At 40.5% G+C, this 25,037-nt stretch overlaps 1 protein-coding gene across 7 annotated transcripts in view; it reads left to right on the top strand.

Moving 5' to 3' along the window:
- RCAN2 (regulator of calcineurin 2) overlaps window positions 1-24,764 on the top strand; it is a 240,799-nt gene extending 216,035 nt beyond the window's left edge. For all 7 annotated transcript variants that reach the window (XM_081040429.1, XM_081040430.1, XM_081040428.1 and 4 more), the window contains 3 exons: window positions 5,050-5,223; window positions 8,751-8,922; window positions 22,180-24,764. In XM_081040429.1, coding sequence (XP_080896555.1) covers window positions 5,050-5,223; window positions 8,751-8,922; window positions 22,180-22,340 — 507 coding nt within the window. In that variant the 3' untranslated portion in view covers window positions 22,341-24,764. The remainder of the gene's footprint in view (window positions 1-5,049; window positions 5,224-8,750; window positions 8,923-22,179) is intronic.
- The last annotated feature ends 273 nt before the right edge of the window (window positions 24,765-25,037 follow it).

Genomic DNA, 25,037 nt, shown 5'->3' on the forward strand with positions numbered 1-25,037 from the left:
GTGTTCAGATAGCTCTCAGTAGCACCCCCAGGGGTTTCACTTTTGCCAACACCACCCTCATCCTATTTGCCCTTCCTGCAGCTTTCAGTGTCTAAGCCCACGTATCCTTGTGTGATCGCTTTTCTTCCTTCAGATTCTCACAAGACCTGTCTTCACCCCAAGCCAACCAAATCTTTACTTTTTCTGAGGTCCTTAGTACAGCAGTCCTCAAAGGGTGGTCTACAGACCCCTGGGAATTCCCAAGACCATTTCCCTGGAGGTCAAAACTATCTTCATAATAATATTAAGTTGGTGCAAAAGTCATTGCAGTTTAAAAGGTTAAGAATAATTGCAAAAACCACAATTACTTTTGCATCAACCTAATACTAAGACATGATTTGCCATTTCAACCGTGTTGACATTTATACCCAAGGCACAAAAGCAGTGGTGGTTAAAACTTTGATATCAATCAATGCAGTGGCACCAACCTGTGCTAGCAGTATTTATATCTTTCACAGCCATACATACACAATAAAAAAAAAAGGAAGAAAGAAAATACCAATTTTAGATAAGAATATTCTTGATGAAATGGTAAGTTACGAATTATATTAATTCTTTACCGTTGAGCCTTTTTAATAATCTGAATAATGAAAGAAGAAGTACACATAAAGCATTTCTGTAGCATACCAAAATACAATGTTTGACTTGAGGAAACATTCTGAGGCGTTCTAAGCTGAACTAGGCACTTATTTTTCTTATGCAACACCATTTTGACTTGAAAAACAACTAACAGGCAAACTGTTGTTATGCAGACTTAGATATTTGGCAGCCATTCTCTCAAAAATGAATGAGTGAGCATGTTACTTCAAGGAAAATAACTGACAATGTTTGCTGCCAATGATAAAAACTGAACCTTTAAGCAAAAATTAGAATTTTGGAAAATTTGTATCCACCAAAATTTTGGAAAATTTGAATTTGACAGCTTTCCAATCTGTACTGACTTTCTGATAAGATATGTGGTGATATCAATGAATGTGATTTTTGATATTGTGTTGTGAAATGTATCAACATTTGGAAAAGCCGAATAACTCAGGGAACCAATATTTTCCAAATGACCAATGCACACTATTACAAAATCATGCATCAGTGAAAAATCCATTCAAGGTACAAAATAGATAAATGAATTTTCACGTAATCAAATAAAAATGTTTGATTATGGTTTCAGTTTCAAGATTGCAGTACACTTTAAGTGACTGCCACTTGTCAAGTTTTAACGCCATATCAAGGAAGAGTACTCACAATAATTTGAAAGGCTATTAAAATACCCCTTTCTTTTCTAACCACATATTTGGATGAGGTCGGTTTTTCTTCATACCTTTCAGACAAAACAGCATAGTGCAACAACTTAAATACAGAAGCAGATATGAATTCTAAGTATCTTCTATTATGTTAGAAATTAGCAAACATGTAAAACTGACAATCTTCTTACTGAATTTTTTCGTGTTTTGGAAAACAGTTATTTTTCATAAAAATATCATTTTAACATATAATGGGTTTATGATTATTACTTGTAAATGGGTTTGTAAATATTTTTAAATCTCTCAGTTTTAATTTCTAGTACAATAAACATTGATAGTAAAACTTACATTAACCAAAGTTCTATAGGATCCTCCATTATTTTTAAGAATATAGCAAGGTCCTGAGACCAAAGTCTGAGATGGCTGCTGCAGAATTTTACTCAAACCGGTGGCTACAAAGAGAACTAACTATTAAGGAAATGAGGAATTTATTGGGTTTGTGGGGTACCACACTGGAGGAAATGCCTGACAGTGGACGACAAAATATTACTATGTGCCTGGTGGGAACCTGGGCATCAAAACCGTAGAAGATTTGATGTATGGGCAGGTGGAGGACTTCTGCAGCTGGCTCTGTTCATGTCACTCTTTTGCCTCAGGGTACATCTGGTGAGTTCACTGTGCTGGATCTGCCTCTAACCAGTTTGATCTGGTATCGTATTGCCTCAGCAAATGAAACGTTTGTCATGTCACTTATGCCAAAAAAATACAGATGGCCAGCAAGTTCCTAATTCTCAGCCAGGTATTACCCCCCTACACACACACACACAATCCCACCCCCTACAAGTTCCCAAAAGACATGTGCAGAGAGGACACGTCAAGTTAATGTTATTTGTTTATTATTATTATCATTATAGAGTTTGGTCTGCAGATGGTCCAGTGAAAACCCTAGCCCCTGAGCTCTGGGCTGAGCACTAGTTTTGGTGAAAGGGCTCTTTGGACTTCTCTGCCAAAGCCCCAAACAAGGGATATCCAAAAGGTTTCTGTCATTTGCCGACTCCAGCTTGATGGTTGTAGCTGCCCAGAGCACTCTTTTGAGGAGCAGCGAGGAAAACAGTTGCCATCATTAAGGAGATCCGCCAAGACCTCCCGACAAAGGAGCACCCAGGTCATTATTGTCACCTTCCCCCTAAGCTTAAAGCCTGGATTCCTTGATTCCTTTCTCCTAATCCAGGCTCTGAAGGCCAACTGGCTTTAATCAACTGAGATGTGGGACATTAAAAAGAAATACAGAAGGAAAGGCAGTGAGTTAGACTCAGAGAAAAAGAGCACCTCCCCCGCCGAGTTTTGTCTTAATGCCCAGGCTGAGGCCTTGGGGTGGGGATAGGGAGGTGGAAATGGAAAAACGTCAAGCCACAAAGAAAACCCAAGGATTTTGTCCAAACGATGATACTCTACACAGAACTAAGAGTTTTTAATCTCTTAATTCTTCCCATTCCAGAAAATTCCCCAAATTAATCAAACCGCCAGCTGTGATTTGACCAGTTGAGAATACTATCATATCATTCTGGGGAACCCAAAAGCATTGTATTCACCAAGTATTTCTGTTCAGGAAAGCACAGTGTCATTGGGAAAAAATTCCTGAATGAGCCCACTTAGAGTGGTAGCTGAGGCCCCAGGCCTGGGAGTTGGCTGAACCGAAGGCTTGAGAGATGAGACAAAAAAAAAAAAAAAAAAAAAACGGTCAAGGAACAGATGAGGAAAGACTCTTGTTTTACTCCTGATAGAGAAAGGGGAATAAGAATTGAGGTCTGTAAAGAGGGAAATAAGTCCTCAACTCTCTATACTGTCATGAAACTTAAAAAAAAAAAAAACTTGCTTTGAGTGTATTCTTTGGGGTTCTGTACTGGATAGATATGGTATTAAAGAGAGAGTATGTACAAACACAGGAGTAAAACTGGGGAGAATATGGAGGGCTGCATCCTGGGGAATCTGAAAAATGGGCAATCGCATTTGGAAGGATCACAAGCCAGGGACTTGGGGTCTGAGACAAGTACATCTGGATGCCCAAGAAGCAGGACAACCTTCTCTGATATATGACTTTCTCTTCCTATGCGATTAGAGGTCAGGGATTTTACAACCCCACATCATCTTAGATGAGCCACACATGAGCATTGGATCAGTTTATGGCTATTCATTTCTTGCTCTTAGTAAAGCAACGTTATTTTCCTCTCAATCTGGCAGTGCAATTTTTTTCTGTAGTTGAAAGCATCTCTATATTTGGGTCACAAGGACGTTGGCCAGGTTGTGGCTTTGCCACTAACGGGACATGTGACCATGGGCAGGTCCTAATCTCTTCAGACCTTGGAGTCCTGATTTGTAAAATGATATAGGAGAGGAGAGAAAGGTTGAGTTAATTATCCCTTAGATCCCTTACCCATCAAAATTCAATGAATCTTTCAGTATTAATCTTTTGTGCATCTTCATTCCCACTTGTACTCACTCTTATGACAAAATACCTCGTATTGTAGAAATAAAAGAATCAGCGTTTTGTTGAATAGAAGTCATTTCCTTAGTTGCAATTTGTCCTTTAAGAATATGCAGTAACTTAACATGCACTGGTTTTGTTACTTATAATAAGGATTTTTTTTTTAAGCTAAGAGGAACCAGACAGATGGTGTTACACACACACACACACACACACACACACACACACGTATATATTATTCTTTAATTTTCCTTTTATGCTTTTTTTCAGTCATATGCGTCTCTTATTTGCGTCTATGTCTGCCTCTCACATTAGATCACTGAGAGTCACAACAAAACGATATTCATCTCTGTATCCTCCTAAAACCTAGAGACCATGCCTTGTACAAAGTGAGCATTTAATAGAGATTTATTCAATCAAATTGAAAATTGCATTGAAGTGAAATTTTTAAATAATTGCTTTGTTTTGTGGTATGCTTGGTTATGCCTGAGGAATAAAATGATCCCCATATCTCAATGGTTTAATGCAGCAGAGGGCTGTTTTCTCCCTTGGACAAGGCAAAGTCATCTATAGGATGGCGTGGGAGTAGGGAGAAAGATATCTGTGCTCCACACAGCCACTCAGGGACCCAGGCTGAGGAGAATCCTTCTTCTGACTGCTGTACCATCTGGAATACATGACATCTTCAGAGGAAGAGACTGAAACTTTTCTCAAGGACTTTTTTCTGCCTTCTGTACACATTTCATTGACCAGGACCAAGGACTTTTTTCTGCCTTCTGTACACATTTCATTGACCAGGACTAATCACATGGCACTGTGTGACTAGAAGGGGTTGGGGAGTGTGGGCTCCCCTATCGTTAAGCAACAAAAGTGCCACCAAGATCAAGCATCACTAATAATGTCAACCACATGCTTTGTTTGCTCAGTAGCTGTAATGTTTTGGAGATAATGAACTTTGAGAATCTTATGACAACTATGATCTCTCTCCCCAGAAAGAAATACATATATGCAGAACCTTTCTCAGTGTTTTGCATAATTTTCAGGTTTTTCATGCACATTTATCCTCTACAGATCCCTGAAAACTGGTTATGAATCCTTCAACTGAATCCACAGGCATGTTCAGCACCTGGTAATAGGGCGACGGATGAAAAAAATACATAGCCAGTGTTCTGTTTTAAATGTATGTGAGGGACAGACTATTTACTTACTTAGTTATTTGTTTTGTTAGATCAGGCATCGTGTCAGATACAGGACCAATGCATTTTCCTCTGTGTTTGTTTTTATCAGGAAAAATTTGAGGGTCTGTTCCGGACTTACGATGACTGTGTGACTTTCCAGCTATTTAAAAGTTTCAGACGTGTCCGAATAAACTTCAGCAATCCCAAATCTGCAGCCCGAGCCAGGATAGAGCTTCATGAAACCCAGTTCAGAGGGAAAAAATTAAAACTCTACTTTGCACAGGTAAGGTAATTCTTAGCAAAGTTAATCCATTTGCCATACGTTATATTTTTCTGTTTAAAATGTAAATGGATCTCTTCTCTACTTGCAGATTGATTTGTAGTTCATAATTAGTCCACTGAGAAATAAACCTATATCATGATTCCCAGTAAGGGACAACATGGAGGTTTAGATAGCAGGCTATGAGGGCTGAGAACCTTGGCTCTAACCTGGGCGAGTTACATAACACACAGGGTCTCGGTTTCCTCATCTATAAAATGGGGATACTATACTGTTGTTATGAGGATTAAATGAATTATTGAGTATTAAAGTGCCTTGCATTTGGTAAATGCACAAAAAATGCTAGTTGTAAAAAATGATCTAATTGCAACTACTCCTAAACTTCCTAATTAAGTTATAATTAGAGCTTAAATTATATGGCAGTCTTAGTAGACTGCATACTTTTTCAGTGATTCACATTCATGAGAAATCATTACAAGCTATGGATCATTACAGGAATCAATTTTGTGTTTTACTTAATACCAAAAAAAAATACTGGCTTTTTCAAAAAGGGATGAGTAATTCTTGACAAAGTACACAAAGTCCACAGCCATAGAAAATCAATGTTCATAACATTCTATCAGTGTCTTCACTTCATCATTAGATATCTTGACCCATCTCTTATTGGTCAGTACGGATTGTTTTCACCTTTGGAGTTTACAAAAATGGTACAGTGAAAAGAATATAGACTTTCCTTCTTTTCAGGGCTGAATAGTATTCCATTTTATGTATATGCCACATTTTCTTTATCCATTCATCCACCGATGGACTTTTAAGTTGTTTTCATATCTTTGCTATTGAGAATAGTGCTGCAATGAACACAGGAGTGCTGATATCTTTTTAAGAGCCTGTTTTAATTCTTTGGGATAAATACCCAGAAATGGAATTACTAGATCATACTATGATTCTATTTTTAACATTTTGAGGAACCACCAACAGTGTACAAGTGTTCTAATTTTTCCAAGTGCTTGCCAACACTTGTTGTCTTTTGTTTTTTCAAGTGTGAGGTGATACCTCATTGTGGTTTTGATTTACCTTTTCCTGATGATTAGTGAAATAAGTGAGCATTTTTTTTCCTATACCTATTGACCATTTGTATATCTTCTTTGGAAAAATGTCTATGCAAGTCCTTAGAACATTTTTAATTGAGTTATTAGTTGTTGGGGTTTTTTTGTTTGTTGGTTTGTTTTCACTATTGAGCTACATGAGTTTCTCATATATTTTGAAGACGCATCCCTTATCCTATACATGGTTTGCAAATATTTTCTCCCATGTTGTGGATTACCATTTCACTCTGTTGACTGTTTCCTTTTCTGCACAGAAGACTTTTAGTCTAATATAGTCCCACTTGTTTATTTTTGTTTTTGTTGCCTGTGTTTTCGGTGTCATGTTCATGAAATCATTGCCAAGGCCAATGTCATGAAACTTTTCACCTGTATTTTCTTCTAGGAGTTTTATAGTTTCGGGTCTTAGATTTTAAGTCTTTAATCCATTTTGAGTTGATTTTGTGTATGTTATAAAATACGGATCCAATTTCATTCTTTTGCATGTGGATATCCAGTTTACCCAACATCATTTGTTAAAGAGACTGTCCTTTCCTCATTGCGTATTCTTGGCACCTGTGTTGAAGATCCGTTGACCCCATATGTGTAGATTTATTTGTGAGCTCTCTATTCTGGTCTGTTTGTGTATATGCCTGGCTTTGTGCCAGACCCTACTATTGTGATTACTATAGCTTTGCAATATATGTTTCAATCAGGAAGTGTGCTGTCCTTCCCAAGATTGATTTGGCTATTTGTGGTCTTTGTGGTTCTGTATGAATTCTAGAATTATTTTTTTCTATCTCTATGAAAAAAGCATCATTGGGATTTTGATAGGGATTGCATTGAATATGTAGATTACTTTGGGTAGTGTGGACATTCTGCAATATGCGGCAACACGGATGGACCTTGAGAACATTATGCTGAATGAAGTAAGCCAGTCATAGAAAGACAAATATTGCATGATTCTACTTATATGAGGTATGTAAAATAGTCAAATTTATAGAATCAAAGAGTGAAATGATGGTCACCAGGGAATGGGAAGAGGAGAAAATGAGGAGTTACTAATCAACGGGCATAAAATTTCAGTCAAAACAGATGAATAAGCTCTAGTGATCTGCTGTTACCCCATTGTACCTATAATCAACAACAATGTGCCGTGCACTTAACATGAGATGGTAAGTGTTCTTATCACAATAAAAGAAAATTAAATTAAAAAGAAAAAGAATTTAGACTTTGGCCTCAGACCCATGTTCAAATCTTATGCTGCTAATTACTTGTGGGACTTATAGAAATCTCAGTTTCCTCATCTATTAAAACCCTTAAAAAGTTAAACATAGAGTTACCATCTGACCCAGCAATTCCATTCTTAGGTATATATTGAAAAGAATTGGAAATGGCCTGAAACAATCATGAGTACACATATGTTCATGGCAGCACTATTCACAATAGCCAAAAGGTAGAAATAACCCAATGTTCATCAGTAGGTGAATAGATAGACAAATCGAGGTCTATCTGTTCAGTGGAATATTATTCAACCATAAAAAGGAATGAAGTACTAATACATGCTACAACACTGATGAACCTTGATAACATTATGCTAAGAAGTGGAGGAAGCTAGACACAAAAGGTCACATATGCTATGATTCCATTTATGTGAAATACCCAGAATAGGTAAATCCAGACAGGCAGAGAGCATGTTGGTGGTTGCCAGGGTCTGACTTGAGACAGAAGTGTGGTAGTAACTATTTACTGGGTACACGTTTTCCTTTGGGGTGATGAAAGTGCTTTGGATCTAGATGGAAGTGGTGTTGGTTCTATTAGTACAACATGGGGAATATACTAAACGCCACTGAATTGTTTATTTCAAAATGGTTAATTTCATGTTATGTGAATTTCACCTCAATAGGAAGGAAGGAAGGAAGGAAGGAAGGAAGGAAGGAAGGAAGGAAGGAAGGAAGGAAGGAAGGAAGGAAGGAAGGAAGGAAAGAAAGAGGGAGGGAAGGAAGGAAGGAAGGAAGGAAAAGGGAGGAAGGGAGGGAGGGAGGGAGGAAAGAAAGGAGAAAATGGGAGAGAGGAAGGGAAGGAGAGTGGTGGGGGAAAGGTGGGTTTGGAGACCAGTAGCATCAGCAACACCTGGGAATTTGTTAACAATGCAAATTCTACTGAATTAGAAACTCCAGGATTGGGGCTTAGCAATCTGTATTTTAGTAAGCTTTCCCAGTTAATTCTGATGCACACTAAAGATTGAGATCTACTGTTTTAGGAATGAAATCAGATAATTGAGCATGTGGTGTCTGGTAAGTAGTAATTAGTAGTAGTACTAGTATAGCCTGGTTCATTGCTTCATTTGTCACAGGCTAAAAGGGAGACTGTGTACCTTAGGGTACCAATGAGGCACATCAGAAGCCATAATGAATCATGTGTCTTCTTTCCTACTCTGTTTGAAAGGTTCAGACTCCAGAGACAGATGGAGACAAACTGCATTTGGCTCCACCACAGCCCGCCAAACAGTTTCTCATCTCACCCCCTGCCTCTCCACCCGTTGGCTGGCAGCCCATCAGCGATGCCACGCCAGTCCTCAACTATGACCTCCTTTATGCCGTGGCCAAGCTCGGACCAGGTAAGCTCTGCGGCCCTTTTAAAAATAAACATTTGTCAGCAACCTAGAAAAGCCAAACAAGATGAACGACCTTGAAATCCTGGGTTCATGGTCACGTTTGCATTTCTAATGGATTTATTGCTGTATGAGGACAATGAGAGAATGATGAATGAGAATGCAGCATCACATTTTGTACCTGTTTAAAAGCAATTCAGGAACCAGTACTAAAATGTCAGGCTGTGCAAATTCTGGGTTGCAGTGTTGATATTTTAAGATTGCAAAGAGCTCCCTAATTCTTAGATTTCTCTCTGTATCACAAGAAATTTGTTTCCTCAGAACAGGCTAAATGAGCTCTACTAGCTGGCATGAGGCCTCCATGCTGTGCCTCCCTATTTTACTGCTGTCACAGGTGTGCCCAGGGAACCCTCTGCTACAAGACAATCGGCCTGTCTTGTAAGTGAAGCCTCTAAGTACCCAAGGAGTCGGTCAAAGTAGCCTCGAAGTTAAGAAACATCTTGAGGTCACTTTGTTCCAATGTTGGTGTATGTATCTCAGACTCGCTCATTTTCACTGCAATATGGTGTTCCGTTGGGTGAATATTCCATCACACTTGATTCATCCACTCTCTGGTTGATGGACATTTAGATTGCTTCCAGCTTCTTGCCAAAGCTACAGTTAACATTCTCATACTTATCTCTTCTGCACTCATCCAAAAGTTTCTTTATGTTTTATACTTAGAAGTGATACTGTCCTCAATTTCAGCAGATGTTGCCACATCTGCCACCTTGTACTCCAAAGTATGTTTTCTATAGTATAGCAGGAGGGGAAATGGTGGGAAATGGAGAGGCTGCAACCAGGTGGCAGCTGAGGTTTTAGGTACCGTGGATCCCAAGGGAAATAATGGCCATTGCGTCCGCTCCTTCTACTAAAGGTAGTTCTCCTGAGGTGAGAGGGGGCTTTAAAAATAGAATCCCAATGCCCCGACTGTACTCCAAGAGGTTCTAATTTTATTGATTTGGGTAAAGTCCAGACATCCATGTATTTTAAAAGCTCCCAGGTAATTCTGATGTGCAGATGGATTCAAGGGCCACTGCTAGCCAAATGCCAAATGTCAGGGATGATAAATTTGTAAGTTCTTACCAGTATCCTTTAGCGTGTTCAGGAAAACATTTGGACCAGAATCACCCCTCCTAGAAATCTGCAGTTTTAATCATCCTATGTGTTGATTCTTGCATACACTGAAATGTGAGAAACCTGGGATTTAGAGTGACCCGCTGTCCTGGTTCAGAGGTTCCTGGGAACTTTCACTGTCCTGACCGAGGGGTTCCTGGGAACTTTCACTGCTAAAACCAGGAAATTCCCAAGTAAAGCAGGGAGAGCTGGTCACCCTCCTGAGTCCTGAGGCTGACCTGGTTAATAAGCAGAGATAGGAACAATATCCCCATTTAACAGAACATTGAGCTGTAGAGCAGTGAGCAAACTTGCTCCAGGTGACACAGCTGGTTAGTAGCAGAGGCAAATGTCAAAGTTGGCTTCTCTGACCCCCATTCAGCCACTTCTGATGGCCTTGTGTTAAGGATACTGGCTGCCCCAGTGGACTTGAAACCTACTCTGCTCTAACACAGGCAAAATGTGTATCCTAACCCTGAACTGACAATTATCTCTAACACCACTGTAACTTGAAGAAAGCCTAACCCAGGGTCTGTTAAGTGTGCAAAAGGAGGCCTGTGTACTACATGTGCACGTGTGAATATGAGGGTTTCCTGCTTTTGAAGGATGACTGATATTGTGTCCCTGGGATACCTGTCTCTCCATCTCTTGACAGTAATTTGAAGCTGTTTCTCTTTATTTATTTACCTATTTGACCTTTTCCTGTGTCCGTGAAGCTTCTTCATCCCACACAGATGAATGATTTGTATGCAACAGTTGAGTTGAAAATATGACAAAGATCCTTTTAGAGCCTGGGCCTCTGGCAGCTATTTCAGCTGCAATGATGAGGGAGGAGGGCCATACCCTGCACCCTCCCCACCCACATCTTTACCCGCTCCCCAATGAGGTGCCAAAGCAAGGAGTTGCTCCTGCAGTCTCTTCATGGCACTTTGCACAAATGCTCACTTCTCATTATGGTAATTTTATATTGTTCCACTTCCTGTCTTCCCTGCTTATTGAGAGGAGAAAGCATGTTTTAATTATTTTGGTATTTTCCAGTGCCTAGTGCCACCTTGCACATAGTAAGTAGATGTTCAATAAATATTGAGTGCATGAATGAGTGACTAGCTAGAGCTATTAGCCTGCCTCGAGATAATTTCTTCCCCGGCAAATTGTTCCTTTCTATGGCTTTAGCCATACTGAGCCAGGCAGCACTAAATTAAGCTTTTCTCCAATGAGAGGACTTCTGGCATTTCCTTTTGAAAAAACAAAATGATTTAGTAAAATTCATTTTTAATCCTTCAGCAGAATCATTTCAGGAACAAATTATAACCCATTCCATGTGAAGGGATGACCTCAGTTTTGAGAGTGCAGAAACAAATTAGAATGAAAGCAGAGAAAAGCATCCCAAATGATCAGAGGAATGGAGTTTTGCTTTGGAGGAGAGACTGCTAACGCTGCATTGGTAGAGCTGGGTGACTAAGAAGAGATGCATAAATTAGAAAATACCGAGAAAAAGTGAGTCTAAGGAAAGAGCATCCTGGGGCTAGGATACAGGGTGAGAAGGTACGCAGGTTCAGGTCTGCAAGCAGGCTGGCTTGTGGGAGCTGTAACACCTCTCGCTGACCGTGGAAGGCAATGACATGCGTTATTAAAACCCTTTCACGGAGGACACTTGTGAGGGTGAGGACGCAGGACTGGGCTTAGACAAACGGGTAAAACAAAGCCCCCATTCTCTAAGAAAAGAAGACTGCTGACCCTCTTCCAGAATTCCCTGGAACTTCCGGAGAGGCTCTTAAAACAAGCTTGGAGAGAATAGTGCAATTCCAAAGGAACCATGATCAACCCAAACCTGTGGGTTTCCTTTGAAATCCTTAACAGGATGTTACAACATGAGACCAGGGCCACGTAATACTGGAGAAGCATCTCTCAGTTCTATTTATCGCAGTGAGAACAAGTTTATATTCTGGAAAACATGAGAACACAATTTCAAACACTCTTTCAAACACTCTTAATCATTGTCCCCATGTCTGTATGTTGTTTTTGACCCACAAAATAAGTAAAATAGATAAATGCGGGGGGAGGGGGAAACTTAAGTAGAAACAATGGCTTAAACTTATATATAGGGCTTACTGTATGTCTATTATCTCATTGAATGCTCACAACAACTCTGTGAGACAGGCATTGCTATTCTGCTCATGTATACAGCTGGGGAATATGAGGCACAGAGTGGTTAGGTAACTTGCCCAAGGCTGCACAGCTGGTAAGTTAAAATATGTCCCTCAGCCACTGGCAAGAAGCATACTGGGGTGGGGGAGGGGGGAGTTGAGAAGCCAAAGAGATCTCTTAAAGAGTAAACTTAATTTCCCCAGAAGAAATTCAAGAGTGTTGCATAAGGAAATTTTAAAAACATAAAACAACTTCCTCGTTTTGTGCCTCCACATTTTGTTCCTCTGCTTATTGACACGCCTCTAAAACACATCCACTACACTGTCTCTTTAGGGCATATTAGGTGCTTTCCTCTTTTGTCCCGAGGGACATACGGATCAGAATTTGTCTTCCTCTGCTCTGTCTAAAGGACAGTTATCATGTCTATAAAAATAGAAGCTTTCTCTATGTATATTAGTCTCCCTGGTGACTTTAGAGAAGCCCATCATTTAATAGTGACCTAGACAAAATAAGATGGACTTTCACCAGGTAGAGAATTAGCTGAGTATTTATTTTGGTTTATTGTATAATACCCATTATTCCTGACTCCAGAAAGAGTATAGTGCTGTGTTCTTTTGGATGTAAAACAAAACACAAGAAAACAAAAACCCAGCCCAGCAAAACAGCTTATCTCTACCAATCAGCAAAAATGGCAAAAGAGAGAAGTAGGACGTACTAAATGGGTGGTAAATCAGAGGTGGGACCTGAAATGCCAGCCTTTGTTCTGCTGTCTAGCTGTGGCTCTGGAAGGTCATGTTCATTGTCACTGAAAATGCCTGCAGGGAGTGATATGAAAAGTCATTGTCTATTTCCTTTTTTTCCCCCCGCCCACTATTTTTAGCTTTTGTTAGGGAGATCAATTTTAGTTAACTGCAGAGGAAGGCTTAAAATGGTGCTCGAGTTTCGAGTTGCGTACATCTGCTATATTTAGATTTTTTCCAAACTCTTCTCCATCAAAACATGCCAGACTGAAGCAATTTTGCCGGTTTGCTGCTTGATATATATTGTTTCCTCCAAGAATATATTTCATTAATTCATGTAACTTATAAAGAAGAAACATTTTCTATTCCAAGCTAATTGATTCAAAGGCAGAGAAAATTCCATTTAAAAATATAGATGGACACCTATATTTTGGGTACTTGTGGTATGACTCTTATATAAGACTCAATTCTTGTTCAACAATTGCCGGTTTGTGATCACAGATATAAAAAGCAAACAAAACAGCCAATCTCCAGTGTTCCAATGACTGCAGTCTCTATGTGTCACTCCCCACCCAAGGGATGCAGATTTCTGATCCCAGAACATATGCTCATAATTTTCCATCTCCTTTCAAAGAATTTTCCCTGGAAAAAAGAATTTTAAGACGCTTTTCTTCTCAGCATATATTCCACAGTTATTTTCAATCATTATTGAGTAGCAATATAAAATACTTCCTTTCCTTATTTCGCAGGTAAAACATGCACATGGTAGGAAAACTGAAAATACACAGGACCGAAATACACGTGCACGCACACGTCCCCGTAACTATTCCTTTGTCCTGGTCCCTCATGTTGGGAAAGGTAGGACAGGGTAGCCTGTCCTTTTTTTCCAGGGCCTACCAAAATTAAATATGAGCTCACGGGTACACAAAGGAATTGGAGAGTAAAATATTTTGCAAAGGACTTCCCTCCCTGGAATATTCCTTCCTCCCTGGAATATTTCTTTTAATCCTAACTCCCTCTTTGCACTTCCGCTTAGAATATAGTTCTTTTTCCACTCTCAGATTGAACTTCTTAATAGGCAGCTACCAAATAGCTGTGGTTTCCAATAAGTCTCTCTGCCCTGGAACACCTCCTCTTTTTTTTTTTTTTTCTAGCTGTAAATGAAGCTCCAACATGAAGAGAGAGATTTCTCTTGCTTGAGGACGATGATTAAAACTCAGGATGCGAGTTTGCAGTCAGACTCTACCTTGTAGTAACTATGTGAGCTTCAGGAACTTTCTTAACCTCTCTGGGCCTCGGCTTCCTCATGAGTAAAATCGGATTGTTATGAACATCAAATGGGATCATCCACCTACATCCCTATGTCCAGCCCTGGACATAATAAATGCTCAGTGTCTTACCCATTTATTGTCACTTGGTTTTTAAACCATGTCTTAGTCTCCTGTTACAGTGTAAATGCCTATGTTAAGCTCTTAGCTCAGTGTTTCTCCATGTGATATTTTGGAACTCACAATCCTGCACATTGCAGTACATTTAGCATCTTTGGGCCTCACCTGCTAAATGCCAGTGTCCACACTCCACCCAGTCCCTAGGACAAAAAAAACAAATCCCATCGCATTTTCAGACACCACTGAGAGTGTACACACTAATTACACGTTAGCAGTATTTATCAGATATTCTCAAATGTGACAGAGTCATAGCAGCAAGGAGTGCCTAGTAAGGAGCCCGAGGTACCAGTGTGGAGCAGACAGAAGACAGGAACAGAGGGGGACAGTGGACAGTACAGAGAAGTGTCACCCACTCCCTCCCCCCTTCCCGGACACACACTTTCTTTCCTTCCCTTTGGAAAAATAGGGAAAGACGAGATTGCCAGCATATAACTTACAAATACAGATAAAGGGCATATCTGGATGGGAGGGGGTGCAGTTTAGGGAAGCTTCCCGATGTTTTTAACTACAACTCAGTCCTTTTCTTGAGGAACACGTTTGGCTGCAAACAAACCAAAGCAAACCAGCATTAGCCATGCTAGAACTGACAGAGGGTTAAGAGACCTGGTAAGCTCCAATACTGACCAATGCTGGAGTAGAGGGAAGAAAGTGCAAGTTCACCCATCTCCTTTCACCCATCACGCCTTCCCTCCTTCTGGCATGTCACTCTCCTTTCTACTTGTCCCATTTGTCTGAGAGGTAGAAACATGCCAAGCACCTGCGTCATTTCTACCGTTGACAAGGGAGCAGTAAACGGGCTTGGCAGCCCTGTGGGCTTTCCTCTCCCTGCCAAATCTGATCCAGTCCTAAACCTAACACTTAAAAGGAAAAGAAATCTAAATGTGATCACCTTGCAAGCGCATCTCAAATTATTCTGAACTCTTCCCTCAATCTCTGTGTTCCATCTAACCAACGGGCAGCATGGTCAGTAAAACGAACATAACTAGAAATTCCATTTTACTTATTTTGTAGACCAGGACCACTGCTCCCTACTTCCTCCCGGGAAAAAATAAAAAATCACATTTACAATAAAAATATTGTGGGTAGAGGATTGAAGTGCCTTTTAAACATGAGCAAGCGTAAAATGATTTTAATATTGAATTTCCATTCTTCTGCTTCTTAATCAACTATAAAGGGCTCTTAATCTAACCTAATATTTAGTGTTCAGCAAACAGCCCAGCACAGTTCCGTTCAAGGATCCTGCTGGAAATTTCTTTGGCACTTGCCTTGATAAGCTATCATCCCTTCTTAAAATCCAAGATAGATTAATAACCGACACGTGCTTTTTCCTGTTTGGTTCAGAACTTACTCAGGGTGAGATAAGAAGTGCAACAGATGAGCTCAGTAATGCCAGCTTTGTTTCTGACGAAAGACTGAGGCTGAGAATGTGGTTTCATCGAGGAACCGCCAGGGATTCCTAATGCTGAAATCCAGAACCACGCAATGTTACTCACCTTGTCACAGAGATGGAAAACGTCAGACTGCCCCACACACAGCAGGTCTTTTCTGTAGGGCTTAGCAGATGGCTCAGAGCAAAACACAGCACAGGCCCTTTGCAGGCAGAATGGCTCAAAGAAATAGGTGGAAGAGGGAAAACTCAGCATTTCCAGATTTCTCCCCCAAAGTTACCATCAGGTGTCGCTCCTCTTCCACTAGAGAGGCATACAGGAGAGGCCAGAGAAAGGTCCCAGTGGTATGCTAATAGAGTTCCCTCCACTTGCAAAAACCCACTGGAACTGGTGAAGTATCCACTCTAACATAGCCCTTGAGCAAGGGAGAAAGAAGGGGAAAAAAGACCATTAAAGGCAATTAATTTCAACTCAATTGTAGTGGCTTAGCTTGCTTCTAAATAAAACGAATTATTCGACCCATGACTTAAAAACTGCTATGTTTTTAAGACAAACTACCCCAAAATAAAGGACTTAAAACAACAATCATTCATTTTGCCCACAAATCTGCTATTTGGGCAGGGCTCAGGGGACAGCTCGTCTCTGCTCCGTGCATTGTTGCTGGGGCAGCTCAGCTGCAGATTGGCGAATCACCTTTCCAAGTGGTTGGCTCATGTGGCTGGAAGGTGGCTGTTGGCTGATAGCTCAGATGGGCTGTGGGCCAAGGACCCTGGTTCCTTCCCAAGTGAGCCTTTTCATGGACTGCTGGGGCTTCCTTACAACATGGAGGTGAGGCTCGAGGACTGAGCATTCGACAGAGCAAAGTGAAATGCGTGCATTTTTGTGACCTGACTCAGAAGTCACACTGGTTGCTTCTGCCATACAGAATTAGTAGCAGTCATAAAGGCCTGCCCAGATTTGAGGAGAGGAAACACACTGGGAACAGTGCTCGACAAAGGAGTAGCAAGATTCCTGAAGAGTAATAATGTTGGGCAGGAGATATTATGACCATCTTTGCAAAACACAATCAATCTGCTACAACACATAACTTTCTTGTTGAGAATTCAATATGGGAGATAATAAAGTCAAAGCAAGAAGGAAACAGAGAGGATCTTTGTCCAGAGTCCAGAGCTACCCTAAGAGATGTAAATTAACTCAGTCTATAGTTTATAGTCCTTTTCTTTTTATAATTTATTAAACGTTGTCTTTTGAGAAGATTCATTGTGAAGGAGACTGTGCTTACAAAAACTAGCAGTTGGCCAAAACAAAAAGAAACAAGATGCAAAAGGAATAAACAGTCCTTCTTTGGCTAGAGAACCAATATTCATTAAAAACATAAATTGCCATGAAAATGTATTAAAAGTAAAAGTTAAAACTAGGCTCCCTTTCAGTAGAGCCTCTTGTAGAAAATAGTGGGAATAATGAGAAGCAGGCCTGGAGATTAATTATGAAAACATTCTTTGAAGTCAGACAGGGTTTGATTGAGTTTGATTGAATCCTTGCTCTGCCATTTACTACCTGTGTGATTTCACTTTCCTCCTGTATGATCTAGACATTATATAACCCGTGTTAGAGAACTGCTGTCCCAATTAAATGTCTAACTTATGTGAAGTACTTAAAGCTGTGTCTGGCCTTGGTAAGTACTCAGTAAGTAGTAGTTCTGTTTAAGGCAGATAGCCAATTTCTCTGACACGTCCTATTCCTAGCACTGAGAGCATACTGAAAATGAGACAAATGCCTGCCCTTAGGTAGTTTTCAGTTCAGTTGGAAAGCTAAAGTTATACACGTTGAATTAGAGGAGACAAATTGGTGCATGCGTATGTACTGGACTTTATACAAGCAGGCCATAAGTGGTCAAGCTTGGTGCCTTCATAAATCCATAACACATTTACAGAGCACTTGCACGCACCTTAACGTGCAGCAATCACAAGAGAAGTTTAAATCCTGGCTTCAGTGGTTTGCAATATAAAACATCACCAGATAAAATAACCAAGGAGTAATATAAAAGGTGATACAGTCAACCTTGATAAATATGTAGCCCACACTTTTTCAGAAAAAGGAAATCAGACATCTCATAAAAAAGGAACTTAAGATTTTTCCTTCTTACAGGAGTAGACGTTTGGAAATGGGTAGGAGGAGATCAGCAAAAGGAGAAAAACTTACCAATGAGGAGAGAAGGGGGGCACTGGTCAAGCGAAAAAGGACCATTCGAGCTTGAGGATCAGAATTCACGGCACCCCAGTTACTTGAACTGTGGGATCCAGCAGGTCACCGTCCCCCCGTTATTGCTGTTTCCAACAGTGACCCCACTGAGTGAAAGCTCCTTGCAATTGTTCAGCTGCTTCATTCTTTAACTATCGTGTAGTGTGACTAGATTAGGTATCACATTGAAAACCAGAAATTATTGCGGGGTGGGCCGCACTGACCACAATAGCACCTTAAATAATCATATCATGCATCTCGGGAGGGCTGCATAAATATTTAACACATAATTCATTATTTCGTAGTATCCCAGGAATGTGGTAGTCATTCCCATTTTACTGATGAGGAAAATTGAGGCTTAGAAATGTATAACATTCAGAGTCACCTCACTCGTAACGATCAGGTGAAGTTTCCAAATGTTTTAAGGAAAGTTATTCTGACAGGGAAGATTACTTCCTGTGATGAAGAAACCAGCTGAGAGTGCTCTGGGTGGGAGGAGGTGAACCATGGATAGGTCATTACAAGCAGGGTGTAGGAGGCAAAACCTGGAGAAGTGTTTCAAAGTGACATTCGGTAACGCTCAGTGACTTAACTACAATGGATGAAAGAAAGAGGATTCAAGAATGATCGACTCTATGGAATTGCATGTAGAAGGCTAGAAGAATGATGGAGTCTCTAAGAGAAATGTGATATTTGGGAAAGAAACATAGATTGACAAGGAAAATAAGTCATTCTACTTCTCACAGGGACAGGAGTGGGAAGCTCATGTTGTTCCAGAAAAAGAATCTTCTGAGAACAGCAAACAGCCGAGGAATAAAGCAAACCTTTTTGTTTTGTTCATGGCAGTTTCCTTTGCTGTGCAGAAACTTTTTACTTTTAATGTAGTCCCATTGGTTGTTGTTTTTTTTCCTTTTGTTTCCCTTGCTCGAGGAGGTCAGAAAAGAATACTACTAAGAGCAATGTCAGAGTTTACTGCCTATATTTTCTTTTAGGAGTTTTATAGTTTCGGTTCCTACATTGAAATCTTTAATCCATTTTGAATTTATTCTTGTATATGCAGCCCTATGTTCATTGCAGTATTATTTACAATAGCCAAGATATGGAAGCAATCTAAATGCTTGTCAATAGATGGTTGGATAAAGAAGATGTGATATATATATTCAATGGAAAATTACTCGGTCATAAGAACGAATGAAATCTTACCATTTGCGACAACATGAATGGACCTAGAGGGTATTATGCTCAGTGAAACAAGTCAGGCTGAGAAAGACAAATGTCATATGATCTCACTTATATGTGGAATCTAAAGAACAGAATAAATGAACAAACAAAACAGAGGCAAGCTCATAGATACAGAGAACAAGCTGATGGTTGCCAGAGGGGAGAGAGGGTTGGGGAGCTGGGTGAAAAAGGTGAAGGGACTAGGAAATTGGTAGTTATAAAATTGGTAGTTATAAAATCATCACAGGGACGTTGAAAATAGTATACAGAATCTAGTCAATAATGTTGCAACAACTATGTATAGTGCCACGTGGGTACTAGACTAATTGGAGGGATCACTGCATAAATTATATAAATGTCGAACCACTCTGCTGTACACCTGAAACTAATATCAAATAATATTGAATGTCAACTATATAACTGAAAATAATAAATCAATAATTTTTATAAATAAATAAAGCAAGCCTTCACCTTGTGCCAGCTAGACTTTGCTATATTTTGAAAGCCTCCACTGCCGGGATTCCATCTATTCCTGGCAGAATCCATTCAAGGATTTGTCCTGGGAGACACTGAAGTTCCCTCCATCACAAACATTTGCTTATTAGGAATCTGAGTCTGCATTGTGCTTCACTACACATAAATACAGTTTTATCTATATTATCAGCCCACCCTTAACAAGTCTGCATTATGCTGATTTTTATAAACTGCGCATAATCACACCGATTATTTTAGAATTCAAGAAGGGACCAACTCAGGAGCCACAGGCAATAGGTGACATGATGGAGAACTTCCAGGGGTCTTGGGTCACAAGTCTGGGATTGGACTAAAAGCACGTGACCACAACCTCAGGCCCCCTGGTCAGCACAGGGACCCAACCTCCGCCCTCTTGAGAACAGGAGGCAGCCTGTGGGCATCTCCACTTCCTTCAGAGTTGCAGGAATCTGGAAATTGTCACCAACCTGTCTCCCCCCTCACAGGAAAAGAAGAAAAACAGAACTTTGGCATCTGTTTTGAGCAGTGGCTAAGCCTACGTCAGTTCCAAAGGCTTGGATGAGAATTTAACGTTTGACCATGTGCCAGAGGATTTTGCCTTTGCGTGGCTGGGAATTTGTTTCACAGGGATAGTTGGAAAACTCTGATCAATGCATTTTCTGAGGGCTTTCGCTCCTTTCTGCTCACAGGAAAGGGCAGTTTGAATACAGACTAGAGGAGTGAGAGTGTGATGGGTGAAACTTTGCTTGTCCTTTACAAGACATGCTGCTCTGTGTGGCCCTGCTCTCTGCACTGGGACAGGACCTACCCTAGTCCTTGACTCCTACTGAGCCTCGTTGGTCCCCATGCAGGGTGACAGCATTGACTCCAGCCACCATGGTAGAGGAATAAGCTGAAGCCCAAAGGGAAAGAGAGATCAAAAAAAGAGAAATTCAATTCAGCAAGACCAAAGCTATTTCTTTTGATTTTGTGGGCTCTCAACAGCTGTTAAGCTTTGCTGGATTTTAATAGTAAGAAAGTTTCCAAAAATAGAACAATGAAATGTCAAAGTTAATGGGATCACAGCAATAAAATATCTCTACTACCAAGCAATATGACTTTGTTAAATCCACGAGAAAGTTGCCCTGCCCCCTCCCCTGTCCTGAGTGGGCCTCCAGCACACCTAGACTGAGAGGAAAGCATCCACTTTTGAAGCAGTAAAGACATTGCAACCGGACCAGTCTTTCAGTGGACGGTCTTTATCCAAGCCAGAGCAACCACATGGTTTAATCAAAAGGCTTGCTTCTTTATGTATAGCTTACTACTATTGAAAAAAGAAAAAGCTAGCTTCTTACCAACAGATGAGGAAAGGGGCAGGGTGTTCCCTAATCCCCTGGCTGGGGTCCCTGTGTTACCACCTCACTCACCACCTCACCCCTAGGTACCACAGTCTCCACACTTGCTCTGCTATGGCAGATTCTTTTCTGTTAACCCTGCAACAGGTGACAAGAAACTGCTACCTGCATCATCCCTGCGTCACAACCAGCAGAACCATGAATGGGACTATGGCAGCCAGTAGTGTTCCTTCAAAAGGTGCTTCTCCTCCAAACATGCAGAGAGAGCCCTTTGAACAAACCCTGTCGACAAAAACAAAAGCCACCTCAGAAGTCATTTCTTCCTCTGTCTCTTGTGTGAGGGTGTCTCTCATTCAGAATTGCAAAGCATGGCCTTACCTCTCCCTGAGATTCCCTAAATCCTGCCTTCCCTCCTGGATCAAAGGCAGATACCACCCAGTCCAGGAACCATGCCTGTTATCCTCCTGCTGGAGTGGAAAGTGCCCTTTCTGGGTGACTGGAGCAAGTACCATCAGTTCCAGATCTGGGGTACTCTTTATGTGCTACTGTGCACATCTTGGTGAAAACAGCAAACTCGGTGTTAGGTTCTTGTAGGTACAGTGTTGAATTCTGACGTCAGAGAATGAGGAGCATCGATAATGCAATAAGTATCAAAGCTCTTGCAAGTCATGCTGGGAAGGATGCAAACATTCAGAGTCAGCTGTTGCCATGCGTTGAATCATGGCACCCCAAAAGATGTTGAAGTCCTAATTCCTGTGAATGTGACTTTATTTGCAATTAGGGTCTTTGCAGATGACTAAAATTAAAACGAGGCCATTAGGGTAGGTCCTACTTCAAAATGACTGGTGTCCTTATAAAGAGGGGAATTGTGAGTGCTGGCTCTCAGACAGGGAGAACGCCGTGGGAAGACTGGAGTTATGGCTGCCACAAGCCAAGGAAGTGCCAGAAACTAGAACAGAGGCTGGGAATCAGTCCTTTCCTAGCATCTTCAGAGGGAGCATGGCCCTATCAACACCTCGATATCGGACTTCTAATCACCAAAACTTGAGTCAATCAACTTTGATTGTTTAAGACACTCACTTTTTTTGCTTTTCAGGAGAGAAATATGAGCTCCATGCAGGGACTGAGTCCACCCCAAGTGTCGTCGTGCACGTGTGTGACAGTGACATAGAGGAAGAAGAGGACCCAAAGACTTCCCCAAAGCCAAAAATCATCCAAACCCGGCGTCCCGGCCTGCCACCTTCCGTGTCCAACTGAGCTCACTGCTCCGCCTCGATGATAATATCTGTCTCCTCTTTATCATGCTTTTCTCTCCCTTGTTGTTTGTCGAAAAAAAAAAATGAATTGCCTTTAAATCCCTGGGTGTTTGGTTGTTTGAGATTCCTTCATTGTAATCAAGCCTCTCGGACAAAAGGGCTAGGAAAAGGTGATATGTTTCCTGATCATATCATACCCATAACGTATAATCCATTATGTAGAAGGTTCTAGGAAAAAAAAAAAGTAGTATTTTCTTATTAAACAATCAGCACGGTCTATATCTTCATTCTCTCATGGTGATCTAAGCCAGAGGCATGAGTAACAAATAGCACCAGTGTTGTTTGTGTGCCGTTTCAGTCGTCCTGACATGTACGTATTGTTTTTTTCTCCTGGCCACTTAAGTAGGACCATTAAGTAAACTTGACTTTGACTGCATGAGATATTCCTATCTGGTCTCACTCAGTCCTCTGCATACCAACATTCCCAGGACATGCATGATCACCAGCATTTATTTTCATGATTTGAGGATATACTATAACTCACAGATTGTCAGCATCCAGCCATGTCCTACTAGATTAGAAAAATTATCAGCATTGTCCAGCTCAACAAGCCTGGGTATTATTCAATATTTTGAGTCAATACTTCATAACTCTGTTAAAATTCCTGGAGGCAAAACTGAGCTTGGCCCCAAAGATATTCCTCAGTAGATTTTGAACACCAATTCCATATAGAACTTTCCCAGCCTCATTGGCGAGGCTTGTCCAGGGTGATAGAGACCGATTTCAGACAAACCTATTTATTACAAAAGTTTCACGGTGTCGGAACGATTGTTTTTTCTCTTTGTATATTTGTACAAATGTTTCAGCTGTGCTTTTAAAATCTGGATGTTTTTTTATTTAGTGATTGTTCAGCCATTAGCTGCTTAAAAACAATATATGCATTGCTTATGAATGCATTCATATAATAATACAGATAATCTGATAATATTACACTCTATTATGAATAATGCTGAATTTTGAAAGGGCACAAATCTTCTCATGCCAATATATAAATAATTAGCCAACATCTTTGCTATCAAGACCACTTGTTTTTAAAGTGAAGAAGCAAGTATCAGTAGTAGACAATTTGGATAAAGCTAGACCTCCAGAATGTAGCACCTGCTGAGAATATTAAGAGGGAAAAGATGAGAGATAAATGTATGCCGATCCTCTCATGAAATGCCCATATTACTCAAAATGTATTTGTTTTCGATACATGTGATTTTTCTATTTCTCTAGCCCAAAGTGCATTACACAAGACACACCTATAGAACCATTACCTTCTGCTCTATGTGCCAGGCCTCATCTACTCCTGTACATTAATGAATTTCATTAGCTGCAAATGCCAATTACTACGATGGAGTGGGGAAATACTTTCATTACCCAAGCCTCAGAAAAACACGCAAGAACAATAACCCAGCCCACGGATGGAAGGATTGTTGTGGTTTTTGACTAAGGTGTATGTGAGTTTCATCAGAAACTTAAAACATAGACAGATCACTCAGAAATTAAAGTCCGTTCTACTGTGAATATAGCAATATAGTACTGGACACAGTACAGGTGAAACTGAGGACAGCATTGCCTGTAGAATCCTGAGTTTCCATAAGAAAAATGAAGGCTCCTCTTAAAAATATAATCTGAGGAGTGTATAAGAAGCAAATGCTTTGACTTTCCTTTGCTGTGGAGATTTTTGGTTTTTCATTGACAAATGAACGACTAGACTTAATAGTGGGGAAGCGTTGCCCTCTAGTGGAAGAGGAACAACATCTCAATAGCCCTCAGGTATTGAGATGAACGAACTGTAGCTGTCAGCCATTTTGTGCTGAATCTTCTCTGTCATCTGCGGGTTGTTTGACTTTTTAAGCTACTCAGAATTTTCAGAATGCAGGTTCTAAAGAAATCTGGATGAGAGAAAATATTTGGAAGTGATTTTTAAATGTTTTAAAACAGATACATCAGACATTTCCAACCAAATTTAGTAAAAGTTGAAATGACCGGTCTGTGTAATCGTAAAACACTCAGTGGAGTGTGTGACCTAAGTGATTAGAGTTGGTGAAATTCGTTGCAAACTGTCAATGTTAATGTGTCTCAGATCAAGTAATTCTTTCATTAGGTTGGATTTGGGGAGAGAGGAAGAGGAACTTTCCAGAAGAGTGGTAAGAAGCAGGAAAAACTCCTTGAAGTGTTTCAGTGGAAGCTCCTAGCACTGTGAAAGTCAGACTTGCCTCAGCATTTCCATGACGCACATTATGCAAACTTCTTTAGCACTATTTTAAGTTTGAAAAGTTTAAATATGGAGGGGAGGGGGGAGATTTCCACCACCTGAATCATTTGTGCACGTGTATAGCTCAAAGAGCTTAGATTTCAAATATACCTGGTGAATGACTCTTTGTCCCTGTAGTGTAATTTCTGTGTTGTCTGCTTGAGTTGAATATTTTTGAGTGATAATTGTGGAGGAATGCAATTCAGCCTATAGTCTTTCTAAGAAGTTACCAAGAGACGAAGTTAACTCATCTGAACTCTTCCTGAAATAAGCAGAGGGGGAAGCTGGTTGGCAGCCATCTCATGAAGGAAACGGAATTTGAGCAAGGCCTGGAAGGATGGTTTGGGTTCTAATAAGGGGAAGTGGGAGCACCCTTGTCTTAGTCTCATGCTTGCA

This window comes from Rhinolophus hipposideros (genome assembly GCF_964194185.1).
Source record: "Rhinolophus hipposideros genome assembly, chromosome: 3".
Taxonomy (NCBI): domain Eukaryota; kingdom Metazoa; phylum Chordata; class Mammalia; order Chiroptera; family Rhinolophidae; genus Rhinolophus; species Rhinolophus hipposideros.